At 41.9% G+C, this 24032-nt stretch overlaps 1 protein-coding gene across 10 annotated transcripts in view; it reads left to right on the top strand.

The window, feature by feature from the left end:
* The window catches only part of PDZD2 (PDZ domain containing 2), a 311522-nt gene that overhangs the window by 203120 nt on the left and 84370 nt on the right, over nucleotides 1-24032 (top strand). For all 10 annotated transcript variants that reach the window (XM_043547010.1, XM_043547009.1, XM_043547007.1 and 7 more), the window contains one exon: nucleotides 3761-4172. In XM_043547010.1, the coding sequence (XP_043402945.1) occupies nucleotides 3761-4172 (412 nt within the window). The remainder of the gene's footprint in view (nucleotides 1-3760; nucleotides 4173-24032) is intronic.

The following is a 24032-nucleotide window of genomic DNA, read 5'->3' as shown; positions in this document are numbered from 1 at the left end:
ATCTGACAAGATCATTGCCTGAAGTGGTATGGCTGCTGGCCTGGCTATTGCTATTCAGAGAGACTCATTTGTTCTTCTGTGTAAACTTTTTTTCATCTTTCATAGAAATATAGTGCATGCACAGAACTGCCCTGAAGCAATCAAGGGAACATAGAAACATGAGTTACTACAGTTCCCATGACTGGAGTATGTGGGCCAGATCTTCATAAAGTAAAGCATCGTAGTTTCGTGGAAGTCAAGGGAATTACATCCATTTACATCAACTGAGAATCTGGCCCTGCGTCTCTAAGCATATCCTTGAACCAACAGTGGACTGAATATTTATAAAATGAACCTTTAGAATATTATATCCTTTCTCCAAAGCATTTATCTTACACGTTATGAATAAAACTAACATGTCACAAAAGAATATACAATGGTAGAGAGATCATATTTTGTTTTGCAGTATAAAATTGCTTCATTTGCAATACGTTTTATAACTTTATTTTTTCTGGACTTAACAGGTATTTGTCTGCTGTATTCTCTGTCATTTCATCTTGTTGGTGAATTTATATTTGTCCAATGGAAGTACTGTATTACCAGTGCTTAAAAAAGCATGCAATTATTAATGCAGAGAAATGTATGTATGTGAATGGCATGGCAGGCAAAACAGACCATAGGCTTATTAGAGCAGGAGACGCTCTTCTGTTTCTCTCCTTCAGGACAAGCAATGCTATCAAGTTTATATGTGATGGATCAGAGTGCAATGGTATTGCTGCAAGCAAAAGTCATGAATTTTAATCAACGTTGCTGGCTGCCTTGAAAGTTGAGCTTGAAAGATAAATGTGAAAACTGGGCAGCCCATACTGTTTCTGGAACAAAACTGCCCCTCTTCCCTTGATTTGAGGGCGGGGGGGGGGAAGTCTTAATAATCAAAATATCTGTTTATTTCTGGAATGTTATAATCTAACCCTTTGGGTCCAGTCTCCTCTGGATGCATTAGTGACCAACCCTGCCAAGATTTTCCACGCTAGTATAGGCTCGTGTACTGTGTTGCCTACTTCCAGCCGATTAAGAAAGAAAGATGGTTTTTATTTTTTATTTTTAAAAATGACTACAGTGCTTGTGAAAGATGCTGAATTTATAATCCTGGTGACTGAAGTCCTCTGCATGTTCACTGAGAAGATACGGCGTAGCCATTATCAATACAGACTTTCCTGCCCCACTTACTCATTGTGCTTCAATCTTGTTCTGAAGGGGCCATCTCTGATGAGATGGGGCCTGTGGTTACCATGTTCCTTTAATCATTGGTCTCCCTGATGAAATATAGGCACAAATTTTGAAAAGTATTTAAGCATTCTGTCATTCAGCATTGTAGGGCCTAAGTGGCTTAGGAGCCTAATTAGTCTCTTTTTCTACTATTTGGTCTCCTAAGTCCCATGACCTTTTAATGGGTAAATGCCCGAGTCACTTTTGAAACTGAGAGTTAGGCTCGTAAGTCATCTAGGCCTTGCAGTGTTGAGTGGAGCAATGTCTAAATACCTTTAAAAATCAGAGCCTTACTGATGAGGGCCAATTGTGACGGTGGGATTTTATGTCAGGGACACCTAACCATAAGAAAGAACTGGACTGAAACTACAAACTAACCAGTGCACTCTCCGGCTTTCGTTGCTTCTTCCATCTCAGCGTGCTCCTCCACTCACCCAGCAATGCCTAGTCCATTCTTTCATACTCTGAGAATTACCAAAGAACCCACCACCAAAGTTTGCCACTCACTCAGTCACTCACCCTTGCCACTCAAACATCCCCTCCTCACTCATAAACAGGCTTTAGGCTTCCCATGCTCCTCCCCTGCATGCTCTCTCTGAGCGCCCCTGGCAGTGCAACGAGCCCAGCTCAGCTGGATGGCAGCTGGGATTGGGGGGGATGGCAGGCAGCACAGCTGGTCAGCATTAACAGTACAGATGTATTGTGCAAGTCATTTGGGGTGGGAAATCATTCTCTCTCTCATGTGCTTGGCTGGCTGTTCACATGCTCAGGATCTAACTGATTTCCATATGTGGGGTTGGGAAGGAATTTTCGCCGTGTCAGTTTGGTAGGGCCCTTGGGGGTTTTTTCGCCTTCCTCTGCATCCTGGAGTGCAGGCCACACGTCTGATTTGTCTGGGTATCTCTCACTTAATTCCCAGTGCAGGGGCCTCAAGCAGTGGTGCGCTTTGGTCCCCCCACTCTCTGCCTGTGGCACATGATAATCTCTTATGGGCTGTAATAGTTTGGTCTAATTGTGGTTGTTCAGTTTAGTGTGCAGGTGCTGGGTGGTGTTGGTGGCCTGTGCCATATAGGTGATCTTGGGGTCCCTTCTGGCCTTAATCTCTTTGACTCTGTGTCTCTGACAGTCAGTCCCTGACTACTTCTCTCACATCCGCAAATGCCATATTATTTCATCTAAAGATCTTTACACCTTAGTTCCTTTGACTGGCATCTACTTTCACCTCTCAAGAAGGTGATATTACTGTACGTTTACCAACAGCTCCGCGTTAGTGAATGTTCATTGCTGTTGGAGAATGGTTTGTTTGATATTCTTGGAAGCATTTTCTGCTTTCACCAGCAAAGTAGGCAATGTAACCTAAGTTAGCATGGGACCTACCAGAAGGGATTCATACAAATATGTTAAGTACAAATTCAAGCTTATTTGTACTCTCAGTTGGTTACACTCCTTGGCTTGAAAGCCAAATATTTAAAGAATTTAGGTTGAGATATATGTTGTCCCTAAATACACAGGAACCCAAATTCACCCTTGGAATAAATGAGTGCCGCTCCTTAGAGGTAATTGTTTTTCGCCTGAAGTAGAAATACATTGATGTAAAGTGTCACTCAGATGGTGGGAGTGGGAGTGATATTTTGTAAATACGTGTGTTGCTACTTATGGCTGCTACTTCCACTGCTCAGATCACCTCGCTTTCCATCAGAATAGACGTCATGAAAGGAAACGCACCTTATTTCCTTGTCCTTTTATTGGACCCAGTAGGAACATCATAGGTTATAGCATAGTGTTTTGCTGTACTGGGGCAATTGGAGCCTACTTACAGAAACAGTTGATTTGTCCCAATGTCTAGGGCATGTGTACCCAAGCCAAAACTGAAGATGTATCTCAAGGAAAAGGCTTCATTTCAGATGCAAATACTGTGAGGGCTGCTGCACAAATGAAGCCTGGGCCTGGCTGGTATTTTTTGTTTCCATTGGAGAGGGAAAAATGTTTTCTTTGTTTTTTGCTTCGCTCTGTCATCTCATTGTGCTGCCTAAACACCTGTCTCGCATTCAGAGTTTGAATTGTGGAAGATGACCAGCTGAGTGGTTTTTGCCAGTTGTCATGAATACCAAAATGTGATTAGCCTGTTTCCAGGCTTTGTTGTTGTTTTTTTAAACTCCCTGTTTCAGATGCATCTTCTCTAATTCGTATGCAAGAAGCATTTTTGTGATTGGGGAATATTTTCTCCTTGAGCATGGCATGCCTTTTTGGGACTGTTTGCAAAATAGCCTTATTTGAAGCAAGAGCACAGAACTCCCTTGTGAGCCTGAACATCTCACAATTTCTAATACCAACTGCAGAGATCATTTGCTGATGCTTTAAGGTGTTCAATATATCATTGCATTTAACTAGGCAAAGAATCGTGTTAGAAAGTGCATCAATACCTAGCGAAGTTTATACCTGTTGACTGTATTTTCAGAATGAACTTTATAGGACAATCTGTTTATAATCCAAACTTTTCTGTTGCTCGCAGCTACCTGGCTGATCAGTGCTGGAATGGCGGCTTTATCTACCTGATCATGTTCCGTCGCATTAAGCGCAAAGCCCCTCTTCCTCCATCAAATGGCAACAACAGCAACAGCTGTGAACCCAAAGCAAAGCCTGCCTCGGAGCGAAGTGACAGAGCCGCTCAAAATGGGAAAAGAACTAGAAAGTTTGGGGTCATTGCCAGAACTCCAGCCAGTAAGGACAGCAAGGAAAGCAAAGACAGCCAGAATTCAGAGCAGGAGAATGGACGCCACACACCTATGGAGGTTGACAGCTCACAGCCAGAGGCAAGCAACACAGAGGATCGGTTTCGAAATGCAGACTCTGAGGGACGGTACAGGTCTCGCCGTTCAGATGGTGGGGTGCCAGACCTTAATCCAAGTGACCTGCCTTCACAGGTAAGTGTTTTGGTTTGGGTTTTTAAAAGAAAGAGGCAGGGCCAGTTCGAGCAAATTAAAGGTTCCAGTATATGTGTTAGTTTCAATAAAATGGCCGTACGGCCCAAGACTCACTGTGCAGCCTTCTTTTCCCAACCCCAAATTCTTGCTCCCAACTAACTGGTTGCATTTCATCCTTCAGGGCATGGAGCAGAGGTAAGTATGGTGTTCAGAACTGCGACATGTATTTGTGACCTGAGTGAGGGGGAGGAGAGTGAATAAAGTTTTCCTGTTGAGTAGGATGGTGTGGACTACCTGTGATATTCCCTGGCAGGGCTGTGAGAAAGGGGATGACCCCTTGATTCAACAGGGCTGATCAAGTGGTTACCACCACAGAGCTCTTATTCAGCAGGAAGCAGCTTGTGCTTGTGATGCCCCCATGACAGTGGGGCACAAGTAATAAACAGCACATGAGCATTTCAATCTTGTGATGAGCCTCTGAGGCTGCTTCGGCAGTAGCCAAACTGTAGGAGAGACTAGTTTTAATGGTTAAATTAGAACTAAAAATATTCATTCATTGTCATGCTGAATGAGCGAACATTTAAAGAGAGCCCATGTATTGGTTTGTGTCTAAAAATTGTTTAGACATTGATCAGTGGCAGTGGGGAAGTTATTGTATATTTTGCATGATGCTTAGGAGATGGATGCTCTGTGTTGTTTTATCAGACTTTTACCTTAGGGTAAGGGACTTCTTACTGCTTCTCCTATGATTTTGAGTAGAAGTATATGGCAACAAAATATGAGAGAGACTGTAGAGGTTTAGTGTTTCTGGATCCAGAAAAATCACTCAAGTCTTGATCAGATTTCACATACAGCTTTCACCAGAAGAGTTGTCACTGCGAGGCTCTGACTCTTTGGCTGTCTTCCTAAAGAAATTGATAGACTAAACACGTGAATACTACTGCGCTAAGGCTGGGACTTATTGTGGCAGCTGTTTTTGTTTTAAAGAGTTCAAAGCTGGTAATATATTAATGCAGTCGTATTTCATATTGCTAAATTCCAGTGAAGGGAAGCGTGGCACAAACATGCTGCTCAAACTAATGATTGCTGATATTACGTATTTCCTAGGGGGCTCTTGGTTCAAACGTGAAACCACCAGGAAAGCTGAATCCAATAAAAGAATAATAATATTCCTAAAGCCAACTAAGTCAGAGTATCTTCTGTTCCTGTCAACTAATCAAATGATCCTGTCTCAGCGCAAGGGCTGGACTAGATGACTTCTTGAGGTCCCTTCCAACCCTACATTTCTGTGATTCTATACATTAAATTCACTGTGGTATAACGAGGAAAATGTTATCTGCAAAGTTTGAAAAACCTCATAATTTGAAACTCTTTATAGTTTTGTTTGTTCCTTTTAAAAGGAAAAAGTATGGATCAGAAAGATCCAGACCTGCACGGTTTTATGGCTCCCTGTCAATTTAGAATATAATTTAAGTATGATATTTAATATGGCTAATTTAAAAATGCCTTCTAAATGAATATGCTTTGTGTCTGAATTGCTGAGTAATAAAGAGTGTTAGAGATTAGCGCAGAGAGATGGAAAGCCATTACATTATAAATAAGACTGATGGTCTTGAGCCACTTATTAATTCTAACTTATTTTGAAGTTTTAAGACACCTTAGTCTGAAAAAGTAAATTTTGAAGTTCAGAACAGATATACAGTATGAGAAATAAATCAATATTTAATGCAGAACACATACAAAGAGGCATTTGTATATGAATATGTAAGTCTAGCTCATTCACTTGAAAATTTAGACCTATGGTCTCTTCATAATTGGTGTCTCCAAGTAAACTTGTTGAGAGGCACAGTGGTTTAGCACAATTGTTTTTTTTGTTTACAAGTGTGGCCTAATGGTGTCAGTGCCCTATTTTGTGTCGATGTTTAATTTTGCCTTCCTTACTCCTGAACTTGGAGAGATTTGATGGCTAAGAGAATGAGTAGCAGGACACAGTCTTTTAAAAATAATTAATAAATTAATTTTAAGAATCTGAGTCTCCACTGAAGAAGTCTAGATCACTTGTGGAAAGCTGTGATCATCTAACAGCTGTTTGGTGACTTATGTCAAGTGAGTTTATAGGCTCAGTTTGTTTCCTCATGGATAATGGGTAAAATTTTCAGAAAGCTCCTGACTCCTATTTTCAAAACTGACTTTGGCACTTAGGAGCCTAAGTCTCATTGAAGTTCCCTGGTGACTTTTGAAAATGGGACTTAACCTCCTAGGTCACATAGGCGCTTCTGAAAATTTTACCCAACTCTACACCACAAAACTAGGGCTGTCAATTAATCGCAGTTAACTCATGCGATTATCTCAAAAAAATTAATCGCAAATAAAGAAATTAATCTGTTAAATTTCAATTGGTATGCTATTGTTTATTAAACATTTTGGATATTTTTCTACATTTTCATATAATCTGTGTTGTAATTGAAATCAAAGTGTATGTTGTTTATTGCAAATATTTGCACTGTAAAAATGATAAACAAAAGAAACAGTATTTTTCAATTCACCTCATACAAATACTGTAGTGCAATCTCTTTATCGTGAAATTGCAACTTACAGATGTAGATTTTTTTGTTACATTACTGCACTCAAAAACAAAACGATGTAAAACTTTAGTGACTATAAGTCCACTCAGTCCTACTTCTTGTTCAGCCAATCGCTAAGACAAACAAGTTTGTTTACATTAACGGGAGATAATGCTGCCCACTTCTTATTTACAGTGTCACCAGACAGTGAGCACAGGGATTTGCATGGCATTTTTGTAGCCGGCATTGCAAGGTATTTATGTGCAGGATATGCTAAACATTTGTAGACCCCTTTGTGCTTCGGCCATCATTCCAGAGGACATGCTTCCATGCTGATGACGCTTGTTAAAAAAATAATGCGTTAATTAAATTTGTGACCGAACTCCTTTGGGGAGAATTGTATGTCCCCATTCTATTTTACCTGCATTCTGCCACATATTTCATGTTATAGCAGTCTCGAATGATGACCCATGAGCACATGTCATTCATTTTAAGAACACTTTCACTGCAGATTTGACAAAACACAAAGAAGGTACCAATGCGAGATTTCTAAAGATAGCTACATCACTCGACCCACGGTTTAAGAATCTGAAGTGCCTTATCAAATCTGAGACGGACAAGGTGTGGAGCATGGTTTCAGACATCTTAAAAGAGCAACACTCTGATGCAAAAACTACAGAACCCGAACCACCAGAAAAGAAAATCAACCTTCTGCTGATGACATCTGACTCAGATAATGAAAATGAACATGCATCAGTCCACGCTGCTTTGGATCGTTATCTGGCAGAACCTGTCATCAGCATGGACACATGTCCCCCTAGAATGGTGGCTGAAGCATGAAGAGACATATGAATCTTTAGCATGTCTGGCACATAAATACCTTACAGTGCCAGCTACAAAAGTGCCATGGGAACGCCTGTTCTCACTTTCAGGTGACATTGTAAACAAGAAGCGGGCAGCATTATCTTCTGCAAACGTAAACAAACTTGTTTGTCTGAGCAATTGGCTGAACAAGAAGTAGGACTAAGTGGACTTGCAGGCTGTAAAATTTTACATTGTTTTATTTTTGAATGCATTTTTTTGTACGTAATTTACATTTGTAAGTTCAACTTTCATGATAAAGAGATTGCACTACAGTACTTGTATTAGGTGAATTGAAAAATACTATTTCTTTTGTTTTTATACAGTGAAAATACTTGTAATCAAAAATAAATATAAAGTGAGCATGTCTGTTAGTCTATAAGGTGCCACAGAACTCTTTGCCACTGTACACTTTGTATTCTGTTTTGTAAATGAAATCAATATATTTGAAAATGTAGAAAACATCCAGAAATATTTAAATAAATGGTATTCTATTGTTGTTTAACAGTGCAATTAATTTTTTTAATCGCTTGACAGCCCTACACAAAACCTGCCATTACAAGCCACAATCTTATTCAGGCGTTTCTGTGGAAAAAACAACCCTTTCATAACCATAAACTGAATTACTTCTTGTGTGCTGGTCCGTGTTGAACAGGACTGAAATACATTGGCACGGCAACATTATTATGGGAGAAACGTCCATACCCCAATGCCCATAGCATATTTGTTGTATGGATGAGTAGATGAATTGAGTATCTACTGCAGTCAGGCTGGCAACTTCTGGGAACACAGTATTCACTTCAAAATATCTAGGGCCAGATTGTGGGCAAGCCATTGGTGTTGGCTGTACAGGGAAGGAAAAACAAGAAGCCTTCCCATGGTCTGTGCAAAGCCCTCTCAGGTCAGCAGTCCCTGCATTCCCTTTGCTTCCCTGCTACTCCCCTACCCCAGGGAGCAGAATGCTGATTTAATTAAAGCAGGGGTTTTCCTGGAGTGAACATTGCATTTTCCCTCTGGAATAGTTGTAGGAAAAAGTTGTAGAAACTCAGACTTTAGGGAAGTCTTGAAAGAACAGTTTAGTTTGGGTCTGCATGTCTTCAGCTTCAGCTGAACCCATGAGACTAGCTTGTTTATTGATATCTTGGAGCAGATGTATTAAGAATCTCTTTCTAACAGACAAACAGCCATTGCAGACAGAGAGACAATGTGAGTGAGATAATCTCTTATTGGACCAACTTCTGTTGCTGAGAGAGACAAGCTTTTGAACTATCCCTGAGCTCTTCCTCAGGTCCTGCACTCTGGGTAGCTCAAACGCTTGTCTCTCTCACGAAGAAAAGTTGGTCCAATAAAAGATATTACTACACTCATTGTCTCTCTAATATCCTGGGACTGACACGACACGGTTACAACAGCACTGCGTATTGCAAACAGAGACAGCCATGCATCGCAATTCTTACTCACTTTAAATTTTACCTCATCCCACAAGGGCCTGATGTTACCTTAGTATTGTCTATAGCTGATAACAGGAATGCTGAGTCATGAACAGAAGCTGAGGAAATTGCTGTTTATCAAAACTATCTAGCACAAGATTTCTGTATACTTATTTTTTGTGTGTCCTTCATTTTAGCTTCTGGTCTCAAATTTAGAGTTTGGCAGATTTAGATGTATGGCTACAGCTCTTACATGTAGCATCATCCTCACCACGTAGCCATAAACATACTAGATAAACTAGTATACTAGATAACTAGCATACTAGTCTCGTAAGCAATCTAGTTATAAGGCATGACTAAAGAAATACTGTACCACTGAATCAGTAGTTAATTTATTTATATTTAATAAGCTAGTAAGTTGTGCTGTATTTTAACGTTACTGGTAAATATCCCCTTGCTTTCACTTATATAGTAATTATAATTTCTAAGACTATTTGTAAAATTTAAATTCAAAACATATACAGTAAATCTATCTGGCAGGAGCTTTTTAGCACCTTCAGGCCCCTGGAAGACCCTTGATCCGTGAAGGGACTCAATTTGATTTCAATGGGAGTTGTGTGTATTGATTAAGAATAATCAATATATGACCCTAAGTAACAATCTGTCATGTCCTGTGAAGATTTTGAAGTTAAATATTGACATTTCTGAGACTACATCTTCTAGGGATTACTTTAGAAAGATTGGTTTTGGGGGGCTAGTAATCAAAAGGCAAGGAGGGAAGATAAATGCAGAAAAGATCTGATGGGATAAGTTGAAAAACTGCTTCCTAGGTCAAATAAAGGCCAAGGTGGCTGGTTGTACTTTGGCTACATGGTAGGACCAATCAACCCCCTTCCCAAGTGAAAATGAGTGAGTGAGTGAGGGAGGAGTGTGGGGGCAGGTGCGGGCTCGGGGGTGGGTCCAGAAATGAGGGGTTCAGGGTGCGGGATGGGGCTCCAGGCTGGGGTAGGGGGTTGGGGTGTGGGAGGGGTGAGGGGTAAGGGCTCTGGGGTGGGGCTGGGGATGAGGGGTTTGGAGTGCAGGAGGGGGCTCTGGGCTGGGGGCAGGAGGTTAGGGTGTGTGTGTGGGGGTAAGGGCTCTGGCTGGGGGTAATGGCTCTGTGGTAGGAACTGGGGATGAGGGGCTTGAGGTGCAGGAGGGGACTCCAGGCTGAGGCAAGAAGGTTGAGGTGTGGGAGGGGGTGAGTGCTCCATCTGGGGATGTGGACTCTGGGGTGGGGCCAAGGATGAGGGGTTTAGGGTGCAGGAGGGGTTTCTGGGCTGGGGCAGGAGGTTAGGGTGCAGGGGGGGTGAGGACTCGGGCTGGAGGTGAGGGCTATGGGGTGGGGCCAGGGATGAGGGGTTTGGGGTGCAGGAGGGAGCTCTGGGTTTGGGCCAGGGATGAGGGATTTGGAGTGCGGGAAGGGGCTCAGGGCTGGGGCAGGGTTTGGGAGGGGATGAGGAGTGCAGGCTCTGGGTGGCACTTACCTCAGGCGGCTCCCAGGAAGCAATGGCCAATGGGAGCTGCAGAGCCGGTGCTAAGGGTGAGGGCAGGATATGGAGCCCCCCTGGTCATCCCTATGCCTAGGAGCCAGAGGGACATGCTGGCCGCTTCTGGGAGCCGCGTGGAGCTGGGTGGGGAGCCTGCCAGCCCCGCACCAACTAGACTTTTAACTGCCTGGTCAGTGGTGCTGACTGGAGCCGCGAGGGTCGCTTTTCGACCAGGTGTTCTGGTCGAAAACTGGACACCTGGCAACCCTATCCTTGGACGGAAGGTGCTATGTATGGACAATGCAAAGTATTCTACAGTGAGCAGTAGTTACATGAGCAGCTGATTCACCATTCTTTGATGAAGTAGAGACTACATGATCATACTTTAGCCTTGGAAAGTTATTGTCTTAATATGCATATGAGTAAATCAGACCAGTTGAAATACATCTTCAATTTTTATCATGGTACCTATAGCTTAGTTGGCTCATTTTATGACAAACTGTTTGCTACATTCTGTCATGTTATTTGCTTCTTTGTTTAAATTATTTGTCTCCGTAAAAGCTGAAGGACTTTGAATTATGCCTCACTTTATAGTTTGGAAAGACTGAGAGCTGCTATGATGCTTTCTGCCATTTAGCATCTGTAAATACAGTACTGCAGTTTGCCGTGTACATTTTGGGTAATGGAAAGGCATCTTCACTTGGCCAAACACAAGAATAGGCTAAATGCACAGTCTAGCAGCAAGAAATAGAGGCATGAAATGAATAATAATAATAATAATTAATAATAAAAAGGTGACTTTCTAATCAACCTATTGTACCGAGAGTGAAAAACTACTCTGTGCCAGATCCTTAGCTAGTATGAACCTGCACAGATCTATTGAAGCAGATGGAGCTAAGTTGACTTACAATAGCTTTTTGGCAACCTAATTGGAGATTATTATTTCATCAAGATTATTATGTATTTATACGATGCATATTTTAGGCATAAATAACTTGGCTGTTAGTTTTCATCATAGACATCTTTAGCTATTTAAAGATCTCCTCTTAGGCTGTTTCTGTTCTTGGGCCTTTTATTCTTTTTATCATAATGTGATTTATTTTGCATTAGCTTCCAGCTGTCTTCAGTGTGAATCTTCGGGCTTCTTTAGCTGCTGTAGTGATGTCTTGAAGCTTTAACTTGGACTATGAGGAAAATGTCCTTCCTTTGTCTGTCTACACTGCAAGCTCTGCGTGGCAGGGACTGTCTTTTACTGTGTGTCTGTACAGCACCTCACACAATGGGCTCTTGATCTTGGATGGGGCCGTTAGGTATTTCTGTAACACTGCTCCTGATACAGCAAATGATTCATTTGTAGCCAGTCAGTTTCCATCTTCCCTTAAAACAATAGTAATTACAGATTTACTGGCGAAGTCTCCCTTGCTACTAAATTTCTGTTAATCTAGTCCAAACTTTTCCATTCTTTGCATAGATTTAGGTAAAAGCTATAGCTTTGGTAGCTGTAGTTTTGCATTTTAAAGAATTGCAATTATTGGGGTTACTCTACGCCCCAAACACCTAGCGTGCCAGTAGCATGCCAGGTGTACCCTGACTTCAAGGCAAGTACTGTAGGTGCTTCAGTAGCCAGGCTTTGCAGGCACTAGCTCTGGGTGGGTCCCAATAACCACTCAGACACATGGCTAAGGGGAAAAGGGTATTGTATTAGGGCTCACAGGGAAGGGAAAGGTTGCAGATACCCCTGGTATAGAGACTTAAAGAGTTACAGTTCAAAGTGAGCAACTTATCAGTTCTTGTTTGGGTCCCTGGGGCAGCCCAGTGGAGAGTTAGGGCTTTTCAGTCCTAGTGCTGGGGGAGCTTCTCCAGTCCAGTCTCCATTCAAGCAAATAAGCGTTTATGGGTTTCCAGGCCAGGCTCAGTTAGTGTCTCTCATGGGGGTTCCTTTCACTGGTTCCCTCCCCAGCCATTGCTGCTGTTCCGTAAGTCCTGCACAGACCTGCACCCAGCTGTGAAATCTAGCAGTCACAACCTGTTCCACGTGCAGCTCAGCCCACAGTTCCTGGGGCTTCTCTCTGCTCCTAATGCCATGTGGCTCCCGCTCCCGAGTCCCAAGCAGAGTGCAGCCAATACCTTGTCCAGGACCTTTCTACTTACTAGGCCAGGAGAAGGAGAGTGCAGTGGGCAGGGTGCTGATGGAAAGCATAGTCCCAACTTAGTCAGGGGGTAGGAGATGTACAGCGAGAAGGGGACTGGTGGGAGGTGTAGTCCCCTGCTTTGCAGATCCATCACACATTAATCTAAATGATTAATGCATTTTGTTCTAGACTTAGCATGCATCAAAGCCCTTTTGGGAGGAATCAGATGTAATCTGGTAGCAATTAGTGACAAGAAAGTGTTAATGCATTTTCTTGACCCATGGCTCACATCATTAGAAATGGAGTAACTAGGTAAGTGGTACAGGAGTGGGTATGGTTTGCATGTATCTTATTATTTGTATTACTGTAGTGCTTAGGGGTCTCAACTGAGACTGATGCCCCATTATGGTAGATCCTGTACAAAGACATAATAAGAGACAGTCCTGGTCCCAACATGTATACAATCTAAAGAGAGAGATTTCTGCCCTTGCATGATTGTTGGTGGTAAATATGGATAAATATCCATAACAACTGTTTTCCAGAATGGAAGACATAACTTTAGCTGAACGTATGTTTCTATCGTTTTATGCATGAATGATTCTGTGAAAATATTTGAAACCAAACTGACTTTATTGATGTTGCACAATATGTTTAGTGCTTTATTACTATAATTCTAAATCACTATTGTAAAGCTATGTGTGTTTGCTCTGATATGGTACTGAAATTATTACATAAAGCAAAAAGATCCTTTCAGAATTCTAATATGGATAGATGCAAAATGAGTCCAGATATCTGTGAGAAGTATCAGAATTTACTTCAGTGCAGTTGCACCCACATTAAATTTAGCCCACTGTGATAAGTGATATTTTTCTTCAAGAAGTTCTAAAAGACCCAGTTGGTCATGTCAACCTAGCAACATAATGAGCACATGCAAATATTTGTGAAAATGCAAAGGAATCCTAATCCTTAAATGTCTGATTTTTCAGAGAGGAACATTGTATAAAACCCTCTGATCAGTGAGAGCTGAGAATTCCATTTACCTCTCTTGGAATAAAATTTCAGTAGAAAGCAAAAGGAAAATGAAAAAAGGGGAATATCTTTAAGAGGCACAGACCATGTGGTGACAGTTCAAGACAGCAAATGACTCCAACAGATTTTTTTTAAAGGGTGATTATGTAGTTCAGGTGCTTGCAATGGCCAATAAAATGTTTAAAGCCCCAGCCAAGAAAATGATGTCAGCACCCAGTCTGCCAATAGAGATGAGTCCCTGGAGGTCATTCTGCTTCGAATATCAGAGTTTTCATCCCGTTGTCTGCAATACCTATTTTGTGGATCTACGTTCTAAATTATTTATTGTAAATATTCCCCAGGATTTGTGTCCCAGGTTCCTTCTCTTGCTGCTTTCTTCCTGTGGATGGAAAGCAAATACATCCTTCTAACCTTACAGTAAAAAGCTTGGTCCCATCCAAATAAGTGATGCACCAAACTTGCTGAGATGTCAAGTATCAAGGCAGCCATTTTAACAACTCAGCTCTTTAAAGTATACAGATAAATTGTCTTAAACCAGCATCAGTGTAGAACAGTAGAAAAACCATTGGCGTGAATCACAGTTGGATATATGCTGTTGGTTATTACATATTCCTGAGACACTGAAAGTTCACATTGTCAAACCTGCGTAGTTGATATTAATGGCTAGATCTTCAAAATGGCTCCAGAGAGACCAGAGGCAAGAGGTCTTGTGTTAGATAAGAGCCATGGGTGTGGATGATGGTTGATGAGATTGAAAATGGGCTAGAGAACGGTTGACGGATAGGCCATTAGCTCACATCTAGTCGCTGTTTAGTAGTTGGGAAGATTGTATTGGTGCTGCCCATGATGTACTTCTTAAAAAGATCTTCAAATTCCAGTGCTGAAGCAAAGAGCTGGGTGGTGGTAGATCAATTTCAGAAGCAGTCGGTCTTGGGGAACTTACTAGGCATTAGAGATGGGCAGACTATTCACATTGAGCAAGTTATTAATTAATTTAGCATGCTTGTAGATTGTGTACAAACAGACTTTTTAAAAAATGAATTTGTCCAACATTCCAAATAATTTAACTTGCTTCACTAGTAATAAAAGCAAGGCCCTGTGTACACACACCTGCCTCTAAAAATATGAAATAAAGGAACAAGGCAGAGTCCCTTCTAAACAGACCGTTCTTTAAAGTATTGCAGAGAATATTCCAAAGAAATAAGAATAAGATTCCAAAGAAAATCAGATGAGAATGAAATCTACCTGCTATACATTATTGAAATAATTGCTCCATTAAAAACCTGAAAAAACTCATATCAAGTTTCTATTGCTGAGAGCATAGTCAATAATGATAATATTTAGGATGCCTAGAATGATGGCTATTCACTAATTCTTTATGTCAGCACACTTGGCTGGATTCACTAAACCTGGTGCATGGAGAAGTAAATTAATCTCCCAGCTACCACCTTGTTTCATGCACCAGAAGCGGGGATTCAACCCAAGAGAGGGCAAGCAGTGGTATCTTTGCTTTCCCTCAGTGCTGTTGTGGGAAGCTACTTTAATTTCTCCAAAATGCCCCACCAGTGGAGGATGCTGTGGGGAATGCCTCCTGCCTCATTTTGGGGCTTTATTGGCCTGCTAGTGTAAGGGGCTGTGACTGCATTGTACTATCAACAATGATTGGCCTTCTGCCTTGAAGACCCTATGCCAGGGATTACATCCTGGCTCGAATCCGGTCCCCATTCTGTTTTGCCCAGTACCGGATTTATTGTCTTGTGGTTCTGTCTTGAGTGAAAAGCTGACAGTGTGATAATCAAGTCAACACTGGGGAACGGGGGATGGATCACTTGAGGATTGCCTGATTACCTGTTCTGTTCATTCCTTCTGAATCACGTGGCATTGGCAACTGGGCTAGATGGACCATTGGTCTGACCCAGTATGATGTTCTTATGTAAGTCCTTTGAGGTCCACTGCAAATGCTGCCTTGGTATTTAAAAAAGTCTCTGTGGCTTCAAAAGGAAGCAAAATGGCAGATGAAATTCAATGTTGATAAATACGAAGTAATGCACATTGGAAAACAGAATCCCAATCAAACATACAGAATGATGGGGTCTACATTATCACTCAAGAAAGAGATCTCGGATTCATCATTTTCTGAAAACGTCCACTCAATGTGCAGCTGCAATAAAAAAAAAAAACCCAAAAAACCCAAACAAACCTAACAATGTTAGGAACTGTTAGGAAGGGATAGATAATAAGACAGTAAATATCATAATGCCACTATATAAATCCGTGATACACCCACACTTTGAATATTGCATACAGTTCTGGTCATCCCAAAAAGATATATTAGAATTGGAAAAGATACAGAGATAGGCAACAAAATGATTAAATGTATGGAACAGCTTCTATATGAGGAGAGATTAAAAAGACTGGGACATTCCAGCTTAGAAAAGAGATGTCTAAGAGGGGATATGATAGAGGTCTATAAAATTGTGACTGGTGTGGAGATAGTGAATAAGGAGGTGTTACTTACTCCTTCACTTAACAGAAGAACCAAGGGTCACCCAATGAAATTAATAGGGTGCAGATTCCAAACAAACATACGGAAGTACTTCTTCATACAACATGCAGTCAACCTGTGGAACTCATTGCCAGGGGATGCTGTGAAGCCAAAACTATAACTGGGTTCAAAAGAGAACTAGATAAGTTCATGGATAAGTCCATTGATGGCTATTAGCCAAGATGGTCAGAGCAACATCATGCTCTGAGCTGATTGCCAGAAGCTAGGAGTGGGCTACAGGGGATGGATCACTCGATGATTGCCTCTGAAGTGATTGCCTCATTCCCTCTGAAGCACTTGGCATTGGCCACTTTCAGAAGACAGGATACTGGGTTAGATGGACCATTGGTCTGAACCAGCATCGCCATTCTTCTGTTCCTGTGTAAGTCCTTTGAGGTCCACTGCAAATGCTGTCTTGTTATTTAAGAAAAACTGTGGCTTCAAAAGGCAGCTTTGTGGCAGATGAGGGAGCACTGTTTGTTTCCTATTTTTGCATCATGCGTCAGCTGTGAGATTCTTTAGCTGCAGTCAGTACTGTAAATCTTGAAAAGCCAATATAATTTAAGATATGTGATTACTGCAACTTTCATAAACCTCTCTGTTTTTATTTAAAGTTTTCTGCTTATTTATGAAAGGGTCTGTTGAAACAATTACTATGGCCTGAGCTGCTGTTTTTAGACTTCTTTCCTTTATATTTTCCATTTTGCTGTCTGGCTTTTGGACTACATATTGCATTTCTGTTTCCATTTATTTACACCTTTCAACTGCCAAGTTTTTCTTTCCGATTTCAAAGCAGGGTTTCTTTGTGTATAGATGTGTAGCTTCTTGAACACCACATACTCAAATTCAATCAACCCCTTATACTCTTGTAGTTAGCTGCAATATGGAAAAGGGCCTATCATACTTTATTTATTTTAGTTGGAGGAAAATGTTCCCTTTTGTTTTATTAATGATGGAATCCAGCACTTATGAAATCAAATGTTTGATGTCATGTGCTTGGAGCTGGCATAATGCAAGCTTCCACGGATAGTGCTGGCAATGCACTTCCTTCCTGATCTATACACACTAGCAATTCCAGATGAAGATTTGTTCTGAATAAAGACCGCCTAATGTGCAGTAGTTTCGTGATGTAGAAAGATGGCCTCCAGAGACTGCATTGAAACTAGCAAACTCTACACTCACTTGTGTTCTGTTACATAAGATGACCCATTTTCACTTGTAATTAATTGTAGAATGATATTAATACTGTTTTTAAACAGTTTGATTATTTTAAAGTATGCACTTTGAAGTTTATGATCTGTGAGTGAAAATCTGATCCAAAAACACTTTGCATGTTGAGAAGAGCCAAGTTAGAAAAGCCGTACAGCCACGTAAGAATGACACAGCTATAAAAACAGCCACAGAAAAGTATTAGCCACTTAAATGCTCAGGATGTAATTTGGGCTACTTTCTCTTTTTCCTAGAATATATTAGCCCACTCACATGAAGTCTGAACTAAAGGTGAGCAAGATACAGAGTGCATCCTGGGGGTTAACCGTTGAAACCAATTACCTAGGGAAATGTTGGATTTTTCCATCTCTTGATGCAGAAAATCACATTGGATCACTTTCTAGAAGCTGTACTTTAGCCAACATACAAGTTCCTGGCCTCAGTACAAGGGTAACTGGCTGAAATATAAAGGCCTGTGATATACAGGAGGTTATACAAGATAATCTACTGGTCCCTTTTCACCTTAAACTCAGTGAATCTGTGAAATACTGAACACCCCCAATGTCAGTGACTGGTCTTCACCTCATGTGATCAGGCTGGATAAACTTGTTTTCCTAGCTTGGCTCTTTTGTACACTTGAAATGCTTTGGCTCCGTTAGCATTTTGGTTGGGTCGGGGGCTGTTGTGGGAATTTCTTACCTTTACAAATGTGATGACAGCTACTCTGAATTTGATGGAGAAAGTGACTAGAAATTTTAATGAAAACATTAAACTGACCAGCATCAAGAAGGAAATGTAGTTGAACCATTAAGTAATAGTGACTGCTATTATTAAATTCAACATCATCTGGGGCAGAGATTATACTAAACACCAGCATGGTGCCATTAAACTGCAGTATTGCCTACTCTTGTGATGGTTGGAGTTTTCCCTAAAGCCTTGGACCCAGGAGTCATATGATTATACCAGAAACTCTGCTTTCATTTAAAAACAAAGTAAGTTTCCTATCCCCATGTTTGTAGACAAAAGCTTGAAAATATGAACCCTAAAAGTTCAAAGCCAGAATGCAAATAAAAAGAACTCCAAATGTAGATTTTAAAAACTCATGTTTTTTTGTGTTTTTAGCAAATCTCATGATTCTTGAGCATTTAGGATTAGTAATACTGAAACTGTAGACAGAGAGAATTTAAATTAAATGAGGAAGCTGGTCATAAAGACCTTGAAGTCAAAATCAGGGGCACTAAAATCCTTACATGCAGTATGGAGGTACTTCAGTTTGTCATTATGGAGTCACAGAAGGTATCGATACCCACCCCTGCACAAAAAAGGGAGCAGTCTACAGTAAACTGTGGATGTTGTAAAACAAATATTATGGACATTCCCCAGACATCTTTTACAAAGATGTTAGCTGCCTCAGGTTCATTGACAGCCCATTAGCTCCAGGTAAGCAGCTAGTGAAGACAAGCCCAGAAAGAGAGTTACCAAAGAGTAGGATTCAGAGTGGCAGCCGTGTTAGTCTGTATTCGCAAAAAGAAAAGGAGTATTTGTGGAGCAAATATTTAACGTTCAGCATGCAAAAATGTAACAACACGTTGCCCCAAGGGGTATGTGTGGGAAGTGTTTTAACTGCAACTGGTGATGGTTAATATATTTATTAATGATTTGGAAAGGAGGTGAACAATAAAGTGGCCAGATTTCCAGGTGACACGAAATTATTTTGGTTTTTAAAAACTAGAGAATAAGTGGCCTAACTTTCATTTTTGAAAGTGTTGGCTTGAGAACATTTAGTTTACAAGTACAAGGTCTTGTCATAATACAAGACCGAGGGGATAGTCAATAGAATTGAAAGTTAACACATTTTAAACTTTTTTTTTTTAAAAGGGAAATATTTTTTGCACGCTTCAGTCTGTTTTGTTGTTTTAGCTGGGGTCAGATTTAGCCACCCTTTCTGAGGCTGAATAGCCATTTACTTCACAAGCAGTCCTATTGATTTCAGTGGAACTACTTATGGAGTACAGCAGCACTCAGCCTGACTGAGGGTAGCAGAATCTTGCCATTTGCCACCATAAAGCGTGCTGCTGTATAAATTAGGTGCCTGAGAACAGGTCAGCTAATCTTAATTTCTGTCTTTTTGTTATGCTTCAATTTGCAAGATGTTTAGGAATGAAAGCTTCCGCACTACGTATTGTAGCTCTTTGTATAATTGGTGTTTCAAAAAGCTTTAGCAAATCATTCAACAAAATTTTATGATCGCACTGTTAAACTTTATTAGCAACTAGGGGCTTGTCTACATGGGGACACTGTGACAGGGTCGGGCCAGATGGCTATAGGAGAGTAATAGAAGGCAGATATATTAGCCCCAGGCTAAGTAGGTCCCTTTTCCCTGGGTAAGGTAACAGGGAAGGTTCCAGAACAATCAGGAACCTTCTGGAGACAATTAAGACAGACAGGCTGATTAGAACACCTGCAGCCAATCAAGAAGCTGCTAGAATCAATTAAGGCAGGCTAATCAGGGCACCTGGGTTTTAAAAAGGAGCTCACTTCAGTTTGTGGTGTGCGTGTGAGGAGCTGGGAGCAAGAGGAACTAGGAGCTGAAAGTGAGAACACAGACTGTTGGAGGACTGAGGTGTACAAGTATTATCAGACACCAGGAGGAAGGTCCTATGGTGAGGATAAAGAAGGTGTTGGGAGGAGGCCATGGCGAAGTAGCCCGGGGAGTTGTAGCTGTCGCACAGCTGTTCCAGGAGGCACTCTAGACAGCTGCATTCCACAGGGCCCTGGGCTGGAACCCGGAGTAGAGGGCGGGCCCGCGTTCCCCCCAAACCTCCCAACTCCTGGTCAGACACAGGAGGAGTTGACCTGGACAGTGAATTCAGAAAAACAGCCAAGCTGAGGGCTGCCGTGAAGCTCCAAAGCAAGCAAATCCTCCAATAAGCGCAAGACCCACCAAGGTAGAGCAGGAACTTTGTCACAACACTCAAGGAATCATAGAATCATAGAATATCAGGGTTGGAAGGGACCTCAGGAGGTCATCTAGTCCAACCCCCTGCTCAAAGCAGGACCAATCCCCAACTAAATCATCCCAGCCAGGGCTTTGTCAAGCCTGACCTTAAAAACTTCTAAGGAAGGAGATTCCACCACCTCCCTAGGTAACGCATTCCAGAGTTTCTCCACCCTCCTAGTGAAAAAGTTTTTCCTAATATCCAACCTAAATCTCCCCCACTGCAACTTGAGACCATTACTGCTTGTTCTGTCATCTGCTACCACTGAGAACAGTCTAGAGCCATCCTCTTTGGAACCCCCTTTCAGGTAGTTGAAAGCAGCTATCAAATCCCCCCCTTATTCTTCTCTTCCACAAACAAAACAATCCCAGTTCCCTCAGCCTCTCCTCATAAGTCATGTGTTCCAGTCCCCTAATCATTTTTGTTGCCCTCCGCTGGATGTTTTCCAATTTTTCCACATCCTTCTTGTAGTGTGGGGCCCAAAACTGGACACAGTACTCCAGATGAGGCCTCACCAATGTTGAATAGAGGGGAACGATCACGTCTCTCGATCTGCTGGCAATGCCCCTACTTATACATCCCAAAATGCCATTGGCCTTCTTGGCAACAAGGGCACACTGTTGACTCATATCCAGCTTCTCGTCCACTGTAACCCCTAGGTCCTTTTCTGCAGAATTGCTGCCTAGCCATTCGGTCCCTAGTCTGTAGCGGTGCATGGGATTCTTCCATCCTCAGTGCAGGACTCTGCACTTGTCCTTGTTGAACCTCATCAGATTTCTTTTGGCCCAATCCTCCAATTTGTCTAGGCCCCTCTGTATCCTATCCCTCCCCTCCAGCGTATCTACCACTCCTCCCAGTTTAGTATCATCCGCAAATTTGCTGAGAGTGCAATCCATACCATCCTCCAGATCATTTATGAAGATATTGAACAAAATTGGCCCGAGGACCGATCCTTGGGGCACTCCACTTGATACCGCCTGCCAACTAGACATGGAGCCATTGATCACTACCCGTTGAGCCCGACAATCTAGTCAGCTTACTATCCACCTTATAGTCCATTCATCCAGCCCATTCTTCTTTAACTTGCTGGCAAGAATACTGTGGGAGACAGTGTCAAAAGCTTTGCTAAAGTCAAGGAACAACATGTCCACTGCTTTCCCTTCATCCACAGAGCCAGTTATCTCGTCATAGAAGGCAATTAGATTAGTCAGGCATGACTTGCTCTTGGTGAATCCATGCTGACTGTTCCTGATCACTTTCCTCTCCTCTAAGTGCTTCAGAATTGATTCTTTGCGGACCTGCTCCATGATTTTTCCAGGGACTGAGGTGAGGCTGACTGGCCTGTAGTTCCCAGGATCCTCCTTCTTCCCTTTTTTAAAGATGGGCACTACATGAGCCTTTTTCCAGTCGTCCGGGACTTCCCCCGATCGCCATGAGTTTTCAAAGATGATGGACAATGGCTCTGCAATCACATCCGCCAACTCCTTTAGCACTCTCGGATGCAGCGCATCCGGCCCCATGGACTTGTGCTCGTCCAGCTTTTCTAAATAGTCCCGAACCACTTCTTTCTCCACAGAGGGCTGGTCACCTCCTCCCCATGCTGTGCTGCCCAGTGCAGTAGTCTGGGAGCTGACCTTGTTCGTGAAGAGGCAAAAGAAGCATTGAGTACCTTAGTTTTTTCCACATCCTCTGTCACGAGGTTGCCTCCCTGGTTCATAAGGGGCCCATGCTTTCCTTGACTTTCTTCTTGTTGCTAACATACCTGAAGAAACCCTTCTTGTTACTCTTAACATCTCTTGCTAGCTGCAACTCCAGGTGTGATTTGGTCTTCCTGATTTCACTCCTGCATGCCCGAGCAATATTTTTATACTCTTCCCTGGTCATTTGTCCAATCTTCTACTTCTTGTAAGCTTCTTTTTTGTGTTTAAGATCAGCAAGGATTTCACTGTTAAGCCAAGCTGGTCGCCTGCCATATTTACTATTCTTTCTACACATCGGGATGGTTTGTTCCTGCAACCTCAATAAGGATTCTTTAAAATACAGCCAGCTCTCCTGTTAATCCAAATTAACTAAAGGTGTGAATTTAAAGCAGTTTAGGATATGTCTACACTAGCACTTTTGTCGGTAAAAACCACACCAGTGACCGACATAAATTTGACCAACAGATGCGCCGGTGTGGATAGCACTGTGTTGGCCGGAGACGTTCTCCTGCTCACATAGTTACTGCTGCTTGTTGGGGGTGGTTTAATTATGCCGACAGGAGAGCTGTCTCCCGCCAGCGTAGAGCGGCTACCTGGGAGACTTTACAGAGGCGCAGCTGCAGCGGGACAGCTGTGCGGCTGTAAGGTCTCTAGTGTAGACATAGTCTCAGTTAAACTGCATTAAACCCCGTGTGGACACTCTCATTCAGAATTAAAGTGACCTCAATTAAGTTTATCTTAATTAACTACCCACACAGGGATTTAATGCAGTTTAGCTAATCCATTTCTAATTCACACAGTTAATTTGGATTTAATTTTCCTGAGTGTTGCTGTAAAGACAAGCCCTCGATTCTAAAATGTAATTCCATGATTGGTCACTCAAACGTGCAGCCTGCGTTGAAGTTAATTGTCATCTCTGTAACTTAATCTCGGTTGAGGGGAGAATTTGTTTCTCTGATAAACTATTTTTATTATGAGACAAGCCAATTTATTATAGCAATAAAAATTCTCCAGAGTGCTGGAATTGTATAGCTCCACTTTTAGGGTGGATAAATATACTTGACATTAGTTCTTGTCTTTTAACAAGTTATTCCATACTTCACTCTAATTTACTTCAAAGTATTCCTCATTCTGTCATGGCCTATTATTTAATCGGGAGATCATGCTTTGTTGATGCTTTCAATCCAGTCTACAAACACTTAGGGCTTGGCTACACTTACATTTTTAGCGCTCTAACTTGCTGGCTCAGGGGTGTGAAAAATCACCTCCCTGAGCACAGCAAGGCAGAGCGCTTTAAAGCGCTAGTGTAAACAGGCTCCAAGAGCTGGGAGCTAATCCCCTCGTGGAGGTGGATTACCAGGAGCGTGACCACACTCGCACTTCAAAGCGCTGCGCGGGAGCGCTCCCGTGACAGCGCTTTGAAGTTTCCAGTCTAGCCATGCCCTTAAGCATATATATATATGTATATAACTTTACTCAGGTGAGCAGTCTCCGTGAAGTGAAGTTACACACAGACTCAAATGTTTTCAGGGTCAAGCTCTAAAATTGTATTTTAAACACTGTTTTTAACTCTCCAGACCCAGTTTCCTTACCACTGATGGCTATAGTCTATAGATTCTATACTATTTAGCTATCATTTTCCTTTTTGTTCCCAGCCATTTACACACATACTGGGCCTGACCTTGATGTTTATGTAAAACTCCTGTGGGGGTTACATTACACTTAAGAGCTTAAGAAAAATTGGGCCCAAAATACTTATGCTACAAAGCCTCACTGTAAAACTTTCCCACCCTGAACAAGGATTCAGATATACACTGTTTCCTAATAACATACGTGCTGCTGCCAAGAATTTTAGGTTCACC

Source organism: Chelonia mydas, chromosome 5 (assembly GCF_015237465.2).
Source record: "Chelonia mydas isolate rCheMyd1 chromosome 5, rCheMyd1.pri.v2, whole genome shotgun sequence".
Classification (NCBI taxonomy): Eukaryota; Metazoa; Chordata; order Testudines; family Cheloniidae; genus Chelonia; species Chelonia mydas.
The sequence above is the reverse complement of the archived record's forward strand: the minus strand, read 5'-3'. Positions and strand labels throughout refer to the sequence as shown.